The sequence below is a fragment of the Vidua chalybeata genome, chromosome Z, assembly GCF_026979565.1.
Source record: "Vidua chalybeata isolate OUT-0048 chromosome Z, bVidCha1 merged haplotype, whole genome shotgun sequence".
In the NCBI taxonomy this organism is placed as follows: Eukaryota; Metazoa; Chordata; class Aves; order Passeriformes; family Viduidae; genus Vidua; species Vidua chalybeata.
This window is the reverse complement of record NC_071570.1, coordinates 60,892,150-60,910,922: the sequence shown is the minus strand read 5'-3', so window position 1 is coordinate 60,910,922 and position 18,773 is coordinate 60,892,150. Positions and strand designations below refer to the sequence as shown.

General features: G+C 38.7%; 1 protein-coding gene across 1 annotated transcript; it reads right to left on the bottom strand.

Annotated features, from left to right (window-relative positions):
* Positions 1–909: 909 nt before the first annotated feature.
* On the bottom strand, positions 910–17,707 carry POLR3G (RNA polymerase III subunit G). Its single transcript, XM_053932538.1, has 6 exons — positions 17,589–17,707; positions 8,851–8,986; positions 4,463–4,520; positions 3,672–3,725; positions 3,071–3,168; positions 910–993 (listed from the first exon to the last, which is right to left on the bottom strand). Exons 1-6 carry the CDS (start codon positions 17,705–17,707, stop codon positions 910–912), a joined length of 549 nt encoding a protein of 182 aa, XP_053788513.1.
* Between the last annotated feature and the right edge of the window lie 1,066 nt (positions 17,708–18,773).

The following is an 18,773-nucleotide window of genomic DNA, read 5'->3' as shown; positions in this document are numbered from 1 at the left end:
AACCTTGATCAACAGTAATGCAGTAACAATAAAAAATAATATTTTTTATTATCAAAAGACAGTAAGATACAGAGAATGTGCTCACTTAACAGCTCTGAGATAAGAAAGTATTGCCCTAACAGGTGGTGAAACCGAGGAAAAGGGCTCAAATTTTCATCACTAGTGAGTGCACAGAATTCCACAATTTCTTAAATTCTGCCATATATTCTTTCTAAGCCAAATATCCTTAATTATGATTGATGCTGATTCATTTGGGTAATATATTTTAATATGTTCCTTTTAACTAAAGTACTAAAGGCAATGTGTTCTTCTAACTAGATGAATGGTTCTTCAAATTACTGTCATGTTGTTTGTCCATATTACTAAGGCCCTTCCAAGTCAGTTTATATTCAAGTGCATAGTTGTCAGTTATTTGCAGTTACCTGAACTCAGAAGTTACATAAAGTTGTTCAAAGGAGTCAACTGCCAACAAGCAGCTTATGTCCATAAAGGCTATATGTCTTTTTTTTTTTTTACAGTGGTCATCAAGAATTTTGTTATTTGTTTCAACATTTTACTGCTGAGGCATAGAATTGACTAGTGCAAATGCTTAGACACAATTTCAAGTAAAATGCATACATTTTTTTTCTGTGCAAAGGAAACACAATGGCATAAAGCTTACTTTATTCGTAGGTGATCCAGAGGACCTTAAAAAGGCATGTCTGCAAAACACTTAGCAAAAGAACAAAACAAAGGATTTCCTAGCCTCTTTTACAGAATAGTACCATTAAACTCCAGTGTGTTTTTGTAGAGTCTGTTTAAAATCAACAGAGCTAAAGCATTAAATCTATTTATATTCAGACTATCCCCAGAATTCTGCTTCAAGTAATATAAGGCTTGAGCAGTTTAACACTTAAGATACAACAGCTACTATGTTCCTTCAACCATATTGTCATCACTGACAACACCAAAGCCATCTCCATCTTCAAAATAGGAAGAAATGTAGTCATTTTCCTAAACCAATGGAAATTACTATATGTGTAGAGAAGACAATTTATAGAAGAAATATGATTTAAACTGCACTTGAGCACCCACACTTTAAAACAGTAATAGATTATTGGGAAGAAAAAAGGAAAATCCTTTAATGAAGTCCTGATATATATGAAACAACAGGCATCACTGTTTTCATGATAAAAAGGAGTAATTGTGTGTACTGATTCTGTCAGAAGTTCATTAGCTCTAACAGAAGGCATAATTAGCTACATGGCTTTTGGACTACAGTTGGCTCTCATCTAGTGAATCTATGTTGTGTATTTCTGTATAGTCCCCTGATTCATGAACATTATCAAGTTCCTCTCTGACTAACTGTATGGTGGACCAAAGATCAAAAATAGCAAACTATATACCCAGGTTACTTGAATGGCAGCACACTAAACTAAAGTTCCCCAAATACTCAAGGAAGGAGAACACTGGGAACTGCTGAGAAAACACCTATATTTTATCAAAAGAACTTGTCATAAATTACATTGAGTTTATTCTTGTGTTTTGCCTAGGAAAGGATTCTATGACTAAAGCACTGCACAGAGCTCAGGGGAGTCAAGCTGCTCTGCAAAAACATGAACAGCATCAAAGCAAATACATCCAGAATGAAGTAGTTTTTTTAGAAAAACAAGCAGAAAGTGCAATTTAGAATTATCATCCCTGCACAACCTCCTGCAGGTTTTTACAGATAATGCATATAGAACAAACAGACGTGTGAGGTTTGTCTCTAAAAGCTGGGCATCTTTGGCCCTTATAAAATTTGAGGCACTGACCCATTGTTAGAACTTCAAGCAAAATAGCTCCCTACATTATATACCTTAAAAGTGCAGTGGAATACAGTCTAATCTCTTCCAAATACCTGGTCTTGCAGTACTTGGGCTAAAATGCATGCATTTGAGTGCTATATACCTATGAATATGGCTGGCCTATAATGTCAACTGAACCCAGATGACATTTTAATTTATCTTATTTATGTATTTTTTCTTTTCAGCAGGCACTGCTGGTATCTAGGATATTGCATTTCACAGCCTAGGGTCAGTGTGGGAGAGATGTGGAAGTTTACCCAAAGTTTTGTCACTAAGAAGGCACGTAGTCAGGTTTTCAGTTAAAATATCCAGGGAAACCAGAAAGAGGGAGGGGAGGTGTGTAAAAGTAAAGCTGCCCCTGTGCATGGAACTGTATTGATCCCAAAACCATTCCTGCAAGCTAAAAAGGGAGAATGGTAGGAACCTGGTTTGAATTTCTGTGCAAATTCTCTTGATTTGTTCACCTTTGTTCCACCATGGTTAAAGTGTCACCTAAATTATGGGTCCTCAAAATACAACAAAGACATGTACCAGGAGTTCTAATGGGTCATTGATCGGCTATGTACAAACTTCCTGACTCATATATAACTCTGTAGCATCATGATTTCACAAAATTAAAAAAAAAAAAAAAAAAAAGCCTAAATGTATCATCAGGAGTCCACAAAAAACCCTAGCCCCACATCATTTTTGCTTTTAGGTGCACCTGTTTTTTAATCCAATCAAATTCTGATGGTCAGCTGATCTTTGCCATTATAACATGTAGAGGAATGTACTTTTAAGAGCCAGCAGAGAAACTGGAACTAAAGAAAGAAAAATTCCCCCAGTGAGTAGTCATTCTCTTTTTATGATCTCAGGGTGAAAACTATTGTGCATAGGCTTACAAAAGCCTGTGGTTTCTTTTGGAATAAAACCCCAGGTATATTCCGGTCCCACCTTTGGAGATTTTGCAAATGAATATTTAATTTTCAGTTGAATCTTATATGTATCATGCTTCTCAATGATGCTCTAAAAATGAACAAAGATTCCAGCTGAGCCAGTCTCTGTGACTATGCACATTCCCATTCCTTTTTCTGTTTTATCTGTGAACTGAAAAATGACACATGAAAGACTTCGAAGAAAACAAACAATTATTTAAAAACAGACAGCTGAACACAGGAGGCCAAGTGTTTCTTCCCACAGGAGGCCACAGATTTATTAATAAGCCACAGAGAACTTAAAATAAGTTATGGCATAGTAGAAAACACTTTGAAAAACAAATGATGCTGTGTAATAAAAATCTGTTTTTCTGTAAGAACTACCACTACCAACTGCTTTTCAAGGATTACAATTCTGCAGGAAAAAGCTGAAAATAAAGTAAAATCAGGGAAAATAGAAAATAAGGCACATTAAATTGCATATAAAAGGTTTAAAAAATTCAAAAATCAACCAAATCATTAACAAGATAACTGAGAAACCAAAATATAAAGGAAACCTGAACAGCCAGCTACTACTGAGTAGAAGGATGAGTGCTGTCTAAAGATACAAGTTTTCAAAACAAAAAAGATTTGTGGATCTTTTTTTAATTTTTCACTTTTACATATCTTGTAAGTTAATATGGTGCATCAACACAAAAGGCAGAAAAAAGGAAGGTAAGTCTGTTCCAGTAAGTTAAAACATCCTACAGAAGCAAAGCAAAAATCACAAAAGGCGGACTAATACAATATTTAGGGAAAAAAATCTGCCAAAAGTCTTAATGTTTTAGACTAATTAACATTTCTAGCATTTTTTTTTCCTCTAACGATCTCCATTACAGTTTCTGTCTCTCAACTACCATGTAATATTTGCTTCTTAAAATACATAACATACCTTTTTTGTTTGCCTTCTTTGGTTTCATCTCTCTTGGGAGTCTTCTCCAATCTGTACAGAAAATAGCTTTAATATAGAAAAATGATGATTTATGGCAGTAATCCTTCCCCTCCTACCAGGGAAAGGAAGAGACCCCTTTTGTGCTTGATCCTATTTACATGCATGCCAAAATGTTTTAGCACAAAAGTTTTAGGGAATTCTAGCTGTAATTTAAATTGAGGAATGGGAGTCAGGATTACCATTTCACCCACATAATGACAACTGGTTTCTATCCCAAGGAGACAAAGTTCAGCCATTCCAGTGGCCCAGGTCCAGGGGCTCTTCAACTTACTTATTAAGTAATTAAGTTTGCAGTAGTGAGCTATAAAGATACGGTTAGGGAAGGCTAATATTATAAAACATAGCTTCCCATAACAGACATAAGCTTGGATTATTTTTAGTAACATCAATGTTTGCTCCCAGTTCAAAACTCTTATGGAGTAAGGAAAAGGAGAGCAAGAGTGCGAGCTAAAGTTTGCATTTGTGCCGCCAATCAGTTGTTACAACAGAGTAAATAAATAAAAGCAGATTCTTTCCTTTTTTTTTTTTTTTTTGACAAAACAATACTCACCTTGATCTGAAATAATGCCAAGTACAATAACTCTCAACAAACAACACTGGAAGGAATATATGACTTAGTAATCATTTCATACTTTTTTTATTGTTTGAAAAAGTGAATCAAATACTTAAAAGATCAAAACATTTTACAGGTTCACAGAAAATTAGCCTTTGATAATGTCAGATATTTCCTGGTGTCCGTGTTTCCTGCTCCTTTGCATTGTCCTGGTACTTCTGACTATTTCTCAATTGCTATAGAGAAAGTGTTATTCAGTTCACGGTCAAGGCAATCCAGACACAGTCCTTGATATTACCTGTAACTGAGCATACAGCATATTTTTCTAATCCCATGTTGAACAGTTTCTTGTTGTCAAACAGTAAAAAACCCCAAACAAACCCACTCTAAAACAAACAAAAAACACCCAATACTCCAAAAATACTATAATTTATTCTTTTATCCTTGAAAAGCATGGAATTGTTAAATTTATTCAGAGACTAGGTTGAAACATCAAATATAACACTTAACTTTGTACTCTTCAAGAGTTTCACAATCCAACCTTTATTACAAAACCACTGAGTAACATTTAACATCACTGTGTTAATCATAAATAGTATCTGGTATTCCCAAGTCTCAAAAGGTTGTGTCTGATCATCAGCTTCTAAGACTTTCAGTATTTCTGCAATGGAAAAGCTTTGCATTCTATCCAAAACAGCACCTAAACACTTGAATCCATTTAACCTCCTTCCAGGAACAAGAACTAAATTGAGAAATTCATTGTAAATAATACAATAGTCATACAGTGCAAGTACATCCATTTATATGGAATAACCTTTTACATACAATCTATAATGCCAAAAGCAATACCAAAATTTTATTATTTTTAAATCAGTCTCATTTTTTCTTGCCAAATTACCACATGCAAAATCCACTTCGTGCAAAATTACTGAATCTGATTGCACTGTTAACCTAAGGATAATATTTGCAGATATTTTACAAAAAAATAGTCACAAAGATAGCCTTTGACCTTTCGCATCAAAGACTTCTAGCACATAATCACTGACTCATAGAATCACAGAAGAGTTTGAGTTGCAAGGGACGTTAAACATCATCTTGTTCTAACCCCGCTACCATAGGCGGGGACACCTTCCACTAGATTAGGTTACTCAAAGCCCCATCCAGCCTGGCATTGAACACCTCCAGAAATGGGGCATCCACAACTTCCCTGAGCAACCAGTGTCAGTGCCTCAACACCCTCACAGTAAAGAATTTCTTCCTAATGTCTAATCTAAACCTACTCTCTTTCAATTTGAACCCATTCCCTCTTGTCCTGTCACTACACGCTATTACCCCACCTTTTCTGTAAGTTCCCTTCAGATACTGGAAGGCTGCAATTAGGTCAGCCTGCAACCTTCTCTTTTCCAGGCTGAATAATCCCAATTCACTCAGCCTCTCTTCACAGGAGAAGTTCTCCATCCCTCTGATCAACTGAGTGGCCTCTTCTGGACTTGTTCCAACAGGTCCATGTCCTTCCTGAGCTGGGACCTCAGAGCTTATGCAAAACCACAGGTGCGGTCCCACCAAAGCAGGGAAGAGAGGGGAACAATTCCTCCCTCAATATGCTGGCAATGGCCTAACGTAGGTGCAGCACTTTGCACTCACTCTATTAAACCACGTGAAATTCCCATGCACCCACTTCTCCAGTCTGTCATGGTCTCTCTGTATGGCATTCAAACCTTCAGGTGTGTACTCACCAAGGAAAAAGAAGACATCATGAATGAAGTTAAATCTTAAACTTAGTTATTATGAAGGCAAACAAAAAACCTTCTCAAAATTGTGCATGGAAGAGTCTACAATTAAAATAACAGCGACTGAAGGGGCATTCATAGATATAGGAAACTATCAGCAAATAGAGGAAAAGAAACTAGTAGTTTTGATTTCAGATCAAGGCTTTTTAGTGAAGAAATAATTGCTGATGCCATCAGTAAAAAATACATTGACTGATTCTTGCCACTCATAACTAAGGAACTAATTCCAAACCACTACCAAAGTGGCAGTCACCCAGTCTTGGCAGATACACCTACAGGAAAATATAAGTGATTAATAACTTGCATAGTGGGGTAAATAAAGAACTTTCCATAGAATATGCCTGCTGTTCTCTCAAAATGAGTGTTGAATGATGGAAATCTCTGCTACATGGCACATTAACACATCAAAATTTCCAGGTAGAATGAGATATGGCTTTCATTTGCTACCTGAATAATGAAAGATAGACAGATACATCCTAACTAATTAAAAAGTTTCCCTTCTCACACTTCAAAGGACTATTTGGCTCACAGATATTGCTCTGAGGTTTTATAACAATCCATTCACTCTTGAAGCAAAGACAATTTATGAAGTTCCTGCCTACAGCCCACCCTATAACACCCTCCTAGTTTTACAAGATGTTTTGTAAACAAGGTAACAGAAAATATCTGTTAAAAATAATCTACTCTACAGTTTTCTTAAAGCTAGACCACTTTTGCTACAGAATGCAGTCCCAGAGACAACTCCACATTGCAACTGAGATAAAACCAAGCTTTTTCAACGGAAGATCATCACTGATGTAATTATAACCCACCCCTCAGATGTGGCATTTTTGCACAATTCAAGATTCAGTAAAAAGACACCTCAACTTACCAACTTACCCTTGCAGAGGTGATGAGAACATTTGAAGCATTATTTGAATCTATAAAGTGGCTGTCTACGGGCTTTCCCTGCAACTGTCAATTTTGGTAGGAAAAAGAGTTTTCAAAACTGCCAGTTCTACTAAGGAATACACTCAGCAACAGAGAGAAATCTCTCCATCTCAGAAAGAAGGTTTCAGGAACAAACATAATACTGAGGTGAACAGTAAGAATAATCACATGAGGTAAAGTCAGAAAAGAGAGATAGCGTTGTCTCATAAAGGAGATGGTTCCTTGGAAATAATCCTGGCTGGCTCTCAGACACAGCAGTTTCCCTTTTAGCAAGCTTCAAGCCTGACAAAGATCAAGAGCACAGCTAGCCTCTAATGAAACGGAAATCCAAACACACTGAAACTTGTTTACCCAGAAGATGAAAGAGGACATATGATAAAAGAGTAATTAAAAATTCTTGTATCATCATAAAAGGATCTAGAAATAAGGATCAGATCTGTTCTTGCCTCACAGCCAGTTTTAACTGCACCACCTGGCCTCCAGCTGCAGATCAGGGGAAATACTCAGTCTTTTGTGAGCCACATCATCTAGCTGGCAATGTGTTCACTGCTCACACTGCTGCTCCATTTCATACATGGCTTTAGTATACGAACAACTGGACAGTAAGGAGTGTTACAGTCAAAGCCTAATTAAAAAAAAATGCATACAGTTTCAAAAACAACTAGAATTCACCATTGCACCATGAACAGAAATGAACAAAAATTCTGAGGGGATTGGATTATGCATCTGTACATTATCATCATGAATATTTACCCAGAAAATATTCTGATGGGTTTCATGTGGAAATGAAATGTTACATTTTACATGATATGTCAGCTCTCATTATTCAAAATTGCCACAAGATAGGAAGGAAAATATTATCCAGTGTTTAGCCACTTCAGATTTTTTAAACACTTTTATGAAGCTGTAACAGCACTTGAGATTTATAACATTCGGAATAAGCAGTCAGCAGCTAATAAAACTAGGCAAAAAAATCGTGAATGAAAAGAAGCACTTCTCACAGTAATAATCACCAGTGACTTCTAGATTTACAATATCCTCACAGTATAGCAAACAGACACATCAGTCTTTCTGCTCCACTTTCCTTCTTTCCCACTAGCTCAGTTTTCTGACCAGGAAGATTGAATTTTAACAGTATAATGATGTATGACTGGATTTCAAGTGTAACTCCAGCATTTATTGTTATCAAACAATAGCAAAGCACTTAATTTTTAGTTATGTGTAAGCAAAAGAAAATCTGAGGTCCCACAGAATAAGATCAAGATCTGTCTTCTAATCTAGCTCTGCTTCTAATAAAAACTTCAATAAATCACTTATCTTCACCTCAGTCTTCGTATTTCAAAGGACTTGTCAGTAACACAAATATTTCCTGAATGGACTTGGAGGAAAAAAAAACTGAGTACCTTTACAACTTCCATCTATTAAATATAATATTGATTATTTTTAGTGTGTCTTTACACAATTTCAATGAAAGCTGAATTCAACACTAGTATTTATTGCATATTTCTTTGCTCTGATGAAAAAGTTTAGGGTATTGTAACACATAGAAATACCAGTTTGGCTTGTATTGGCTAGCATATAATTAAAAAGGCTGCATGTAGATGGTTTATATGTTTATTACTGTATATCAAATGGAATAGATGTTTGATACCTCTCTTTTCCACACAGTAGTTGCTTTCCAGTTACAGCACTTCAATAAGTGTAAAAGCAGAAAAAATCCCTATTAGCTTAATCTGCCATTTTTACTTCCTCGTTATAAGAATGAAACTCATCCTCAACACATGCTTTTCACTACCTCAGCCTTCACAGAATAATAAGTAAAGATATAAATAAAAAGCACAGAAACAAACCTTTGATGTTCATCTCCTACTGTCAAGAAGTATGGCATTTTTTTCATAGTTTCTCTAAGATCTTGTTTTAAGGCCAACATGTAATCTTCATCTTCTCTTATTTTCAGAGGCACTGGCTTGTTGTTCGTACTCCGTACAAATTATGTTTACTATTTATAAGGTCCTGATAGCCACTTGTCCTAGGGTGGCTGTATGATGCCTTTATCCCCAATCGTCTGCCCTGTTTATGTTGAAGTCTTGTTCCAAGAATGAAAGGAGGAGGGAAGAAGCTCAGGGTTTGTTTTCAAAAAACTCACTCCCTCCTCCACATTCCGGCTCCGGGACGGTTGTTGTCTGCAGACAGACGGACAGCGAAACAGAGCTCTCCTTTGCTTTTTCTAGTTAGTTTTAGCTAGCTGAAGCAGAGAAGTTCCCTAGACTGTGGTTTTTTTCCCTTTCTCTGGACCTGCTCTGGACTGAACACCAGAAGAGCATCAGCAGCTCACATCTGTGGCCCAGCGGGCCGGGCCTGGGCCGCGGCATTGCCAGCGCCGGAAGGACTGGTCAGAGACTGAGTGAGCTGAGCTGCAGCCCGGGGGGATTTGCTCTGAATTTGTCTCTCTTAGAGTGGCAAGAAGTCTTATTGTTTAATATTGTCTAAGTTCTCTTGTGTAATAAACAGGTTTTTTCCACTTTTTTCCTCCAGAAGTATTTTCTCCCGAACCAGCTGGGGAGAGGGGCCAATTGACTCTGCTTTCCTAAAGGAACCCTTTTTGTAGGGGGGGAGGGGAATTCTTTCCCCAGACTTGCCCTGAACCAGGACAAATACATTATTTTGGCGCCCAACTACCGGGGCTCGAGAAAGTGGAAAAAACCTTTATTCCTCTACTGATTGCATGCTGGTTGTGTTTGTTTTGTAGTGGGTTAAAGCACCCAGTAGCCATGTTGCTTACATCCATAATGTCTCTTGGGGTGGAGGCCTTCATGTGGTTCTGGTCACTAGGCCTTTTTGAGGTTTTAGTACTTTTCTGGTCACTAGGATTGTCCCTTACACGCGGTTTTTACAGTAGAAGAGCACAGATTAAAATAGCTATTGTGCTGGCCTTAGCAATAGTGATTTATAAGGCGCTTGTAAAGATACTGGATTCTGTTCAAAATATGTATGCTTTATAGTTTTTTCACCCTACCCTACATCCTAGTTCCAGTAAGATGTTCTGGAAGTTTATTAGTAATTGCACCTGGTTTGTTAGAGGAGGAGCAGAGGATGAGGTTTTCCAACCCCTCCTTTCCTTCTTCTCTTTTAAATCTGTTATGTCATTTTTTGAAAATGTTCAGTCTCCCCTGAATGTTAAAGAGACCCTCTTTCTGGTATTTATTCTGGGAAACTCCCCGGGAAACTTCCTTTATACAGCCTGCAGTTTCTCTAGAGTGAAGGCTGAAAAATCCAGAGGGACTGATAAAACCCCTCATCCAGATGTAGAAAATCCTAAGTAGTGTGGAGAATAGGAAAAAATAGGCCAGACCCTAAAGGAATTTTCTAACCCTGTAGAGTGGGATTTTCCAAGTGAACAAATTCAGAACCCAGATGAGGTAGGGAAATACCTGAAAGAGAAGTGCCATGATGACTCTAAGGAGAAAAGGATCATTGCAATAAGCTGGGCTCTGGCTTATGCTTATCGCACACTGCTAGATACTGTAGGCCAGCAGACAGAGGCAGGGGGGCAGGGAGATAAACCAGCAGCAATCCCAGTCACTCAGTCCGCAGCCAACCCCCCAGTTACTCAGGCTGTAGCTAAACCAGACAGTGAACCTAAACCACTGGCAGTTGCTGCGGGAAAGAAGAAAAGCAAAACTGACCAGCCAGGGACTGATGATGATGATCCAGAAGAAGGACCCTCAAAGCTAATTACTGACACAAAAGCCGAAGTTAAGGCAACTGATGCAAGATCAGAAGCCACTACTGAGTCCTATTCCCTGAAAGACCTTCGTGGCCTAAGGAAGGATTACACTCGACGACCTGATGAGTCTATAATTAGTTAGTTGGTCCGTCTTTGAGATGCTGCAGGGGAGGCTACAATTCTAGATAGTAGCGAAGCGAGACATTTGGGATCCCTGTCACATGATCCTGCCATTGATCAAGGAATGATGAGGGGGGCTAATCCTCGCAGCCTCTGGGCACGGGTTCTGGACAGTGTAGCACAAAGATACTTGTGTGCAGATGATCTTTATATACAGCAAACCCAGTGGAAGACTATAGAGCAAGGAATTCAACGCTTGAGGGAAATGGCAGTGGTAGAGATTGTCTTCTCGGATGATCTAGACACTGTAAATCCAGACTTGGTATCATGTACATCTGTGATGTGGCGAAAACTTGTAAGACTTGGGCCAGATGAATATGCTTCTGCTGTAGCAATAATGAAGCAAGATGACAGTGAGGAGACTGTGCTTGATATGACAAAGAAGCTCCGAGCATATGCAGATGCTGTACATGACCCAACACACATGAGAATTGCAGCAGTAGAAACACAAGTACAGAAACTAAAAAAAAAGATAGAGAACAAGATAGAGGAAAATCTTAAGAGATTCAGGGAGGAGATTAAAGAGGACCTTCTTAAAATTTCTGCAGTACAGATCAGAGGTCCTGGTACCCAACGCAGACGTCCCTCAGATAAAGAGAGAAAGTACACCTCACAAGCTGAACTGTAGGTCTTCCTGCGCGATTGTGGAGAAAATATGAGGAAATAGGATGCAAAATCTACTGCTGATCTGGCACAGCGGGTGCGTGAATTGAAGGGAAGCAAGACTCCGAGAAGAATTTTCACCAAAAAGGAAGCAGCTCCAGTGACCCATAACCAAACTGCCATATATGATGATGATAACGATATTTTCAATCCCCTTGAAGGAACCTCCAAGACATATGCCCCAGAAAAAAATGATAACCAGGCTTAGAGGGGCCCTGCCTCTAGCCAAGTAGAGGCTAGAGAAAACCGTATTTTCTAGACAGTGTAGATTCGTTAGCCTGGCACATCAGAACCACAAGAATATAAAGCTTTAGTCGACACTAGTGCGCAGTGCACGTTAATCCCATCAAACTATGTGGGGACAGAACCTGTTTCTATTGCTGGTGTGACAGGGGGATCACAGGACTTTACTTCAGTAGAAGCTGAGATCAGCCCAACTAAAAATGAGTAAAAGAAACAGTCTGTTGTAACTGACCCAGAGGCCCCATATATTTTAAGCATAGACTTCCTCCGAAGTGGGTATTTCAAAGACCCAAAGAGACTCAAGTAAGCATTTAAAATAGCAGCTGTAGAGACAAAGAGCATCAAGCAATTGAACAGCTTACCTAAACTATCAGAAAACCCATCTGCAATAAGACTTTTGAAAGTAGAAAAGCAACGAGTGCCAATTGCGACCTCGACAGTGCATCGCCAGCAGTACCAAACAAATCAAGATGCCGTGATCCCCATCCACAAAATGATCCGTGAACTAGAGAGCCAAGAGGTAGTTAGCAAAACCCATTCACCCTTCAACAGCCCCATCTGGCCTGTGCGTAAATCCGAAAAAGAATAGAGATTGACAGTAGACTACCGTGCCCTAAATGAGGTAACTCCACCGCTGAGCGCTGCTGTGCCAGACATGCTAGAACTCCAGTACGAGCTGGAGTCCAAGGCAGCAAAGTGGTATGCCACTATTGATATTGCCAATGCGTTTTTCTCCATTCCTCTGGCAGCAGAATGCAGGCCTCAGTTTGCTTTCACCTAGAGAAGCGTGCAGTACACCTAGAACCGACTGCCCCAGGGGTGGAAACACAGCCCCACCATCTGCCATAGACTGATCCAAGCTGCACTAGAAAAGAGTGAGGCTCCAGAACACCTGCAGTACATTGATAACATCATTGTGTGGGGGAAAACAGCAGCAGAAGTATTTAAGAAAGGAGAAAAAATCATCCAGATTCTCCTGAAAGCTAGTTTTACCATCAAGAAGAGCAAGGTCAAGGGACCTGCTCGAGAGATCCAGTTCCTAGGAGTGAAGTAGCAAAATAGACGGCATCAGATTCCTACAGATATCATTAACAAAATCACAGCGATGTCTCCACCAACCAGCAAGAAAGAAACACAAGCTTTCTTAAGCGCCATAAGTTTTTAGAGAATGCACATTCCTGAGTATAGCCAGATCATGAGCCCTCTCTACCTGGTCACTCGCAAGAAGAATGATTTCCACTGGGGCCCTGAGCAGCAACAAGCCTTCACCCAGATCAAGCAAGAGATTGCCCATGCAGTAGCCCTTAGCCCAGTCAAGACAGGACCAGATGTAAAGAATGTGCTTTACTCTGCAGCCAAGAACCATAGTTTGTCCTAGAACCTTTAGCAGAAAGTGCCTAGTAAGACTCGAGGCCGACCACTGGGATTTTAAAGTCAAAGCTATAGGGAGTCTGAAACCAACTATACTCCAACAGAGAAGGAAATTTTAGCAGCCTATAAAAGAGTTCAGACCGCCTCAGAGGTGATCGGTACAGAAACGCAACTCCTCCTGGCACCCCGACTACCAGTGCTGGGGTGGATGTTCAAAGCAAAGATTCCCTCCACCCACCATGCCACCAGTGCCACATAAAACAAGTAGATTGCCCTTATTACGCAGCGCGCCCGGATTGGAAAATTGAATCGCCCTAAAATTTTAAAGATAATTACAAACTAGCCTGAAAGTGAAAACTTTAGTCTTACAGATAAAGAAGAAGAAGTAGCACATGCTGAAGAAGCGCCACCATATAACCAACTGCCAGCAGAAGAAACACACTATGCTCTTTTCACTAATAACTCTTACCGCATTGTAAGAATAAAACAGAAGTAGAAAGCAGCCGTATAGAGTCCCACACGACAAGTTGCAGAAGCTACTGAAGGGGAAGGTAGATCAAGTCAATTTGCTAAACTCAAAGCAGTTCAACTGGCCCTAAACATTGCTAAAAAAGAGAAGTGGCCAAAACTCTACCTCTACACTGATTCATAAATAGTAACCAATGCTCTGTAGGGGTGGCTAGAGAAGTAAAAGAAAGCTAATTAGCAACGTAGAAGAAAACCAATTTAGACTGCTGATAAGTAGAAAAACATTGCCACCAAGGTAAAGAAGCTACCGGTAAAAGTTCATCATGTAAATACCCATATCCCCAAAAACAGAGCCAATGAAAAACACCAAAACAACCAGCAAGTAGATCAAGCTGCAAAAATAAGAGTATCAAAGATAGACTTAGATTTAGCAACACAAAAGACAATTGTTCTTACCACAATGGGCCCATGATACCTCAAGCCATCAGAGTAAAGATGCCACTTTTAAGTAGGCACAAGATCAAAGAGTAGATCTAACCATAGACAGTATATCTCAAGTAATCCACAACTGTGAAACATGTGCTACCATCAAACAAGCCAAGCAAGTAAAGTCCCTGTAGTACAGTAAGCAGTAGTCCAAGTACAAATATAGAGAGGCCTGGCAGATTGACTACATCACACTGCCCCAGACACACCATAGCAAGTGTTATGTGCTCACAATGGTAGAAACCACCACAAGATAGTTAAAAACCTATCCTGTGCCTCATGCTACCGCCCGTAACACCATCCTAAGCCTTAAAAAGCAAATTCTTTAGAAGCATAGTACCCCTGAAAAGATTAAGTCCGACAATGAAACTCATTTCAAAAACAGCCTTATCAACACTTAAGCTAGAGAACATAGCATTAAGTAAGTATACCATATTCCCTACCATGCACCAACTGCAGAAAAAAAAAAAAAGTACAATAAATTGTTAAAAACCACACTGAAAGCATTAAATAAAAGATCTCTCAAAAATTAAGAACAGAATCTAGCAAAAACCACCTAGTTAGTTAACACCCGAAGCTCTACCAATCAATAAGGCCCTGCCCAGTCTCAGCTTTTAAATATAGTAAATAGAGACAAAGTCCCAGTAGTGCATATTAAAAGCTTATTAAAAAAAACAGTGTAGATCAATTCTGCCTCAAGTACAGACAAACCCATTCGTGAGATTGTCTTTACTCAGAAACCAAATTGTACATAGTAAATAATACAGAGAGATAGAAGAACACAATATATACCTCAAAGAGATCTAATTATTAAATGAGAACTATGTATAAATATCACTGTTTGCTGAATACTGCTGCCATTATCTGTATATAGTTGTATATTAAATGTATAATGTATCTATTTATAAAGTTTAAATATATATATTAGTTTTAGTAGTAAGCTGACGATATAAGGATAAAGGGTAGAATGTCCTAGGGTGGCTGTATGATGCCTTTATCCCCAATCGTCTGCCCTGTTTATGTTGAAGTCTTGTTCCAAGAATGAAAGGAGGAGGGAAGAAGCTCAGGGTTTGTTTTCAAAAAACTCACTCCCTCCTCCACATTCCGGCTCCGGGACGGTTGTTGTCTGCAGACAGACGGACAGCGAAACAGAGCTCTCCTTTGCTTTTTCTAGTTAGTTTTAGCTAGCTGAGGCAGAGAAGTTCCCTAGACTGTGGTTTTTTTCCCTTTCTCTGGACCTGCTCTGGACTGAACACCAGAAGAGCATCAGCAGCTCACATCTGTGGCCCAGCGGGCCGGGCCTGGGCCGCGGCATTGCCAGTGCCGGAGGGACTGATCAGAGACTGAGTGAGCTGAGCTGCAGCCCGGGGGGATTTGCTCTGAATTTGTCTCTCTTGGAGTGGCAAGAAGTCTTATTGTTTAATATTGTCTAAGTTCTCTTGTGTAATAAACAGGTTTTTTCCACTTTTTTCCTCCAGAAGTATTTTCTCCCGAACCAGCTGAAGAGAGGGGCCAATTGACTCTGCTTTCCTAAAAGAACCCTTTTGTAGGGGGGGAGGGGAATTCTTTCCCCAGACTTGCCCTGAACCAGGACACCACTAAATATACAGGTACATTAATAAAAGCTACAAGAAACATATAAAAAAGAGTGCAACTATGCACTATACTATTTCTCAAGTACACTTCATTACATCCTGATATGCATAGTAACTATGTTTACACCTAAATTTATACCTTATAACTTTATCTTTCTGCAAAAATGTACCATAAGATCAAGGAAAAAATTATTAAAACTGTTACACAGTCATTCATAGTAATCCTAAACTCTTAATTGCCAAAAGCAGTTATTCTCACCAACCTAACTTTCTCAGAAACCAGTCCTTCTCTCTTCAGAGTAGTGTTGTTCTTAACCACTTCTATGATACTGTTACAGCTACATTAAGTATGATATCTGGATAACATGGACACTCTTCCCATGACTATTACCATGTAAACAGGTTGTGTTGTCTAAAACCAGGCCCTCACACAATTGTTTCTACCAATTGAATTTAAATGAATTGTTAAGAATTGGATTTTTGGGGTTTGAGAGAGGTTTTCTTGTGGGGTTTTTTGGGGGTTTGTTTTGGGGTGTTTTGTTTTTGTTTCACTTTAATCTTGAAAGTGAGAAAGATAAATATGCAAAAACAGTTTTTAAAATATCTAGAACATCTACATCTACAGACAGAATTACAGAATGGATGTTGTTTCTCTCATGTGATAAATGGTGCTTCATCAATAATTAAGTGGCAGGCTGCAAAGCATGAAGTGCTATCACAAGTCCCAGATCTGGACCATGAAAGGAGCTTACTGCTTCCATCTATATTTGCTAATTGGCCAACACTTTAAATCACTTGCTATTGCTGATGGTAAGCTGGTGCTCCTTAATTGGGTTTCTATTTGCATTTACAGAAACTTTGTATAAACTCAGAAATTGTCTAGCTTCAAATAATTTCACTGTAAGTTAGTCAAAGCTATAACATACTTTTGGTCATTGTCCAGTCATAAAATCAACACTTGAATTTTTTATTGACTCTACTATACAGTTAGGTTAACTCTGATTTTTCTGAAAGGCACCAGATTTCCCCTGAGAAGTTTAACTCGGTTCTGAAATTTTGTTCACAGAAGGAAGAAAGCTTTTTTACCTTCTCCATGGTATACATTAAAAATACTGGGGCTAGTAATTCTCCTATAAGGCTGCCTGTACCTCAAAAGATGCAGTGTATACGGAATTCAGATGGCACAGAACTGTGCTACCATGCGGACTGCAACGTTCACATAAAAAGCAGTCACAGATGACTTAGTAATATGAAACACCTTAACTGTAATGCTGGATTAAGAGGATGAGTAATATACGGTTCAGTAAGTCAAAAGCTTCCCTGCACATCAAAACACAGTCAAAAAAATGGTCTTTATTCCCCTTTGATTTTCAAATACATTCTAAATGCCAAGTCTCAATTAAGCTCCCTTAATTACACAAAGTATCTTTCACTTATTTTCAAACGCTGGCTTCTGCAGTACAGGACAATCATACACAATCTTTCGTGTTTGCATAAATAGTAATTTTCTAAAATCAGCAAATCTATTTATAGCTTCAAAGATTAATGTAAACTCATTTAAGACAAATTCAAGTATCCAGTGTTTCTATTCTCGTAATGTGCAGAAAATCATGATGAGGACTTCAACGTGCTAACTCCTTGCAAGCAATACAATTAAATATGGGATACAACAGTTACCAAAGGGGCAGGAAAGCCCCTTTGCTGATGATTTAAGAAAAATGGTGACTTATATTATTATAAAATCCAAAGTTCTTAGGGGTGTTCATATATTTCATTATGTTCTCTAAACATGAGTGTGAACACAGTTTCCCTGAACACAGAGTGTGCTCCAAGATACTGGCTGTACTTTCTGGAAATGGTGGTGGAAGCTTACAGATGACATGAGGTAGAGCTGCACCTTTACCAAAGCAAACAGCCTCCATGTTGAAGGCAAATGAAGCATGTCCTCTTCCTCTACCTGACCCAGCCATTTGGATGCACTGAAAATATTATAGATTTTTAAACAAATATTTTCCTTACATGTTTCAAACTGATGTACATATTAACAAGAAAGTTAGTGTCGAACAATTATTACAGTCATTTTAAAACCAGAGGTCATTTTTAAGTAGCAAACAGTTTTCAATGCCCATCTTAGATTCTTCCACAGACTGTAAATTTGATACAAGCATCAAATCAGCTTCATTCTCTTATTTCTGCTAGCCACCTCTGCATGCCTGAAATTGCCTCCTAACCTAGGAATTTTAAGCCATCTGCTTCTAAACCTTAGATGCACTGTATTGAGTTCAACCAGAAGAACCAGAAACAACAAGTGAAAAAGAGTTTAAGAACCCTGAACTTTCTGTGACTACATTCTAGTGTTTTTTGAACTTTTCTCCAAAAACCAGTTTGTGTTTGTCATTCATGACTTCTTCATCCTGACTATTTTTTTTTTCTTTTATCTTAGTAACTATTTTTGGATCTTGATAAAGTGGCACTTTATCAAGACACTTTATCTTTGCCTCACAAGGCAAAGAGGTAATTAAGATAATCAAAAGTCATTAGAAACTCCAGCAGGACTGCAAGCTAACTGCTGAAAAAAAAAGGATGTTGTTTCTAACTGAAATATTTTAAAAAGTCACAAAAGAAGAGCCTCCAAAACATTTACAGTCACATCTCTCCACTTTCACAGTTTTACCAACTCATTTTCATCTCATTAATAGCAGAACCCATGGGTTGACAAGTAAATCCAAATGTGAGAATGGGGGAAGATGTCAATAAAGGGAACCCAAGAGAAGCTGAAGCACTGTGATACTGCTCATTCCCACATGCCACTCAGATTGGTGCAAGGTCCTAGCCCAGAGATCCCATGAGCTGTTCACTATTAACTGCAAGGTCACTGTACTTGCTCAATACAACCAGGTTATTCCAGACTTACTGCTGTACCTGTTTGAGTGCACCTGGTTCACCCCAGACAGAAGCAAAGGCCTTTTTATTAAGGCCAGAGAAAACATATTGATGGCAGATTTTTTCCTACTTGTTACTTTCAACAGAAATAAG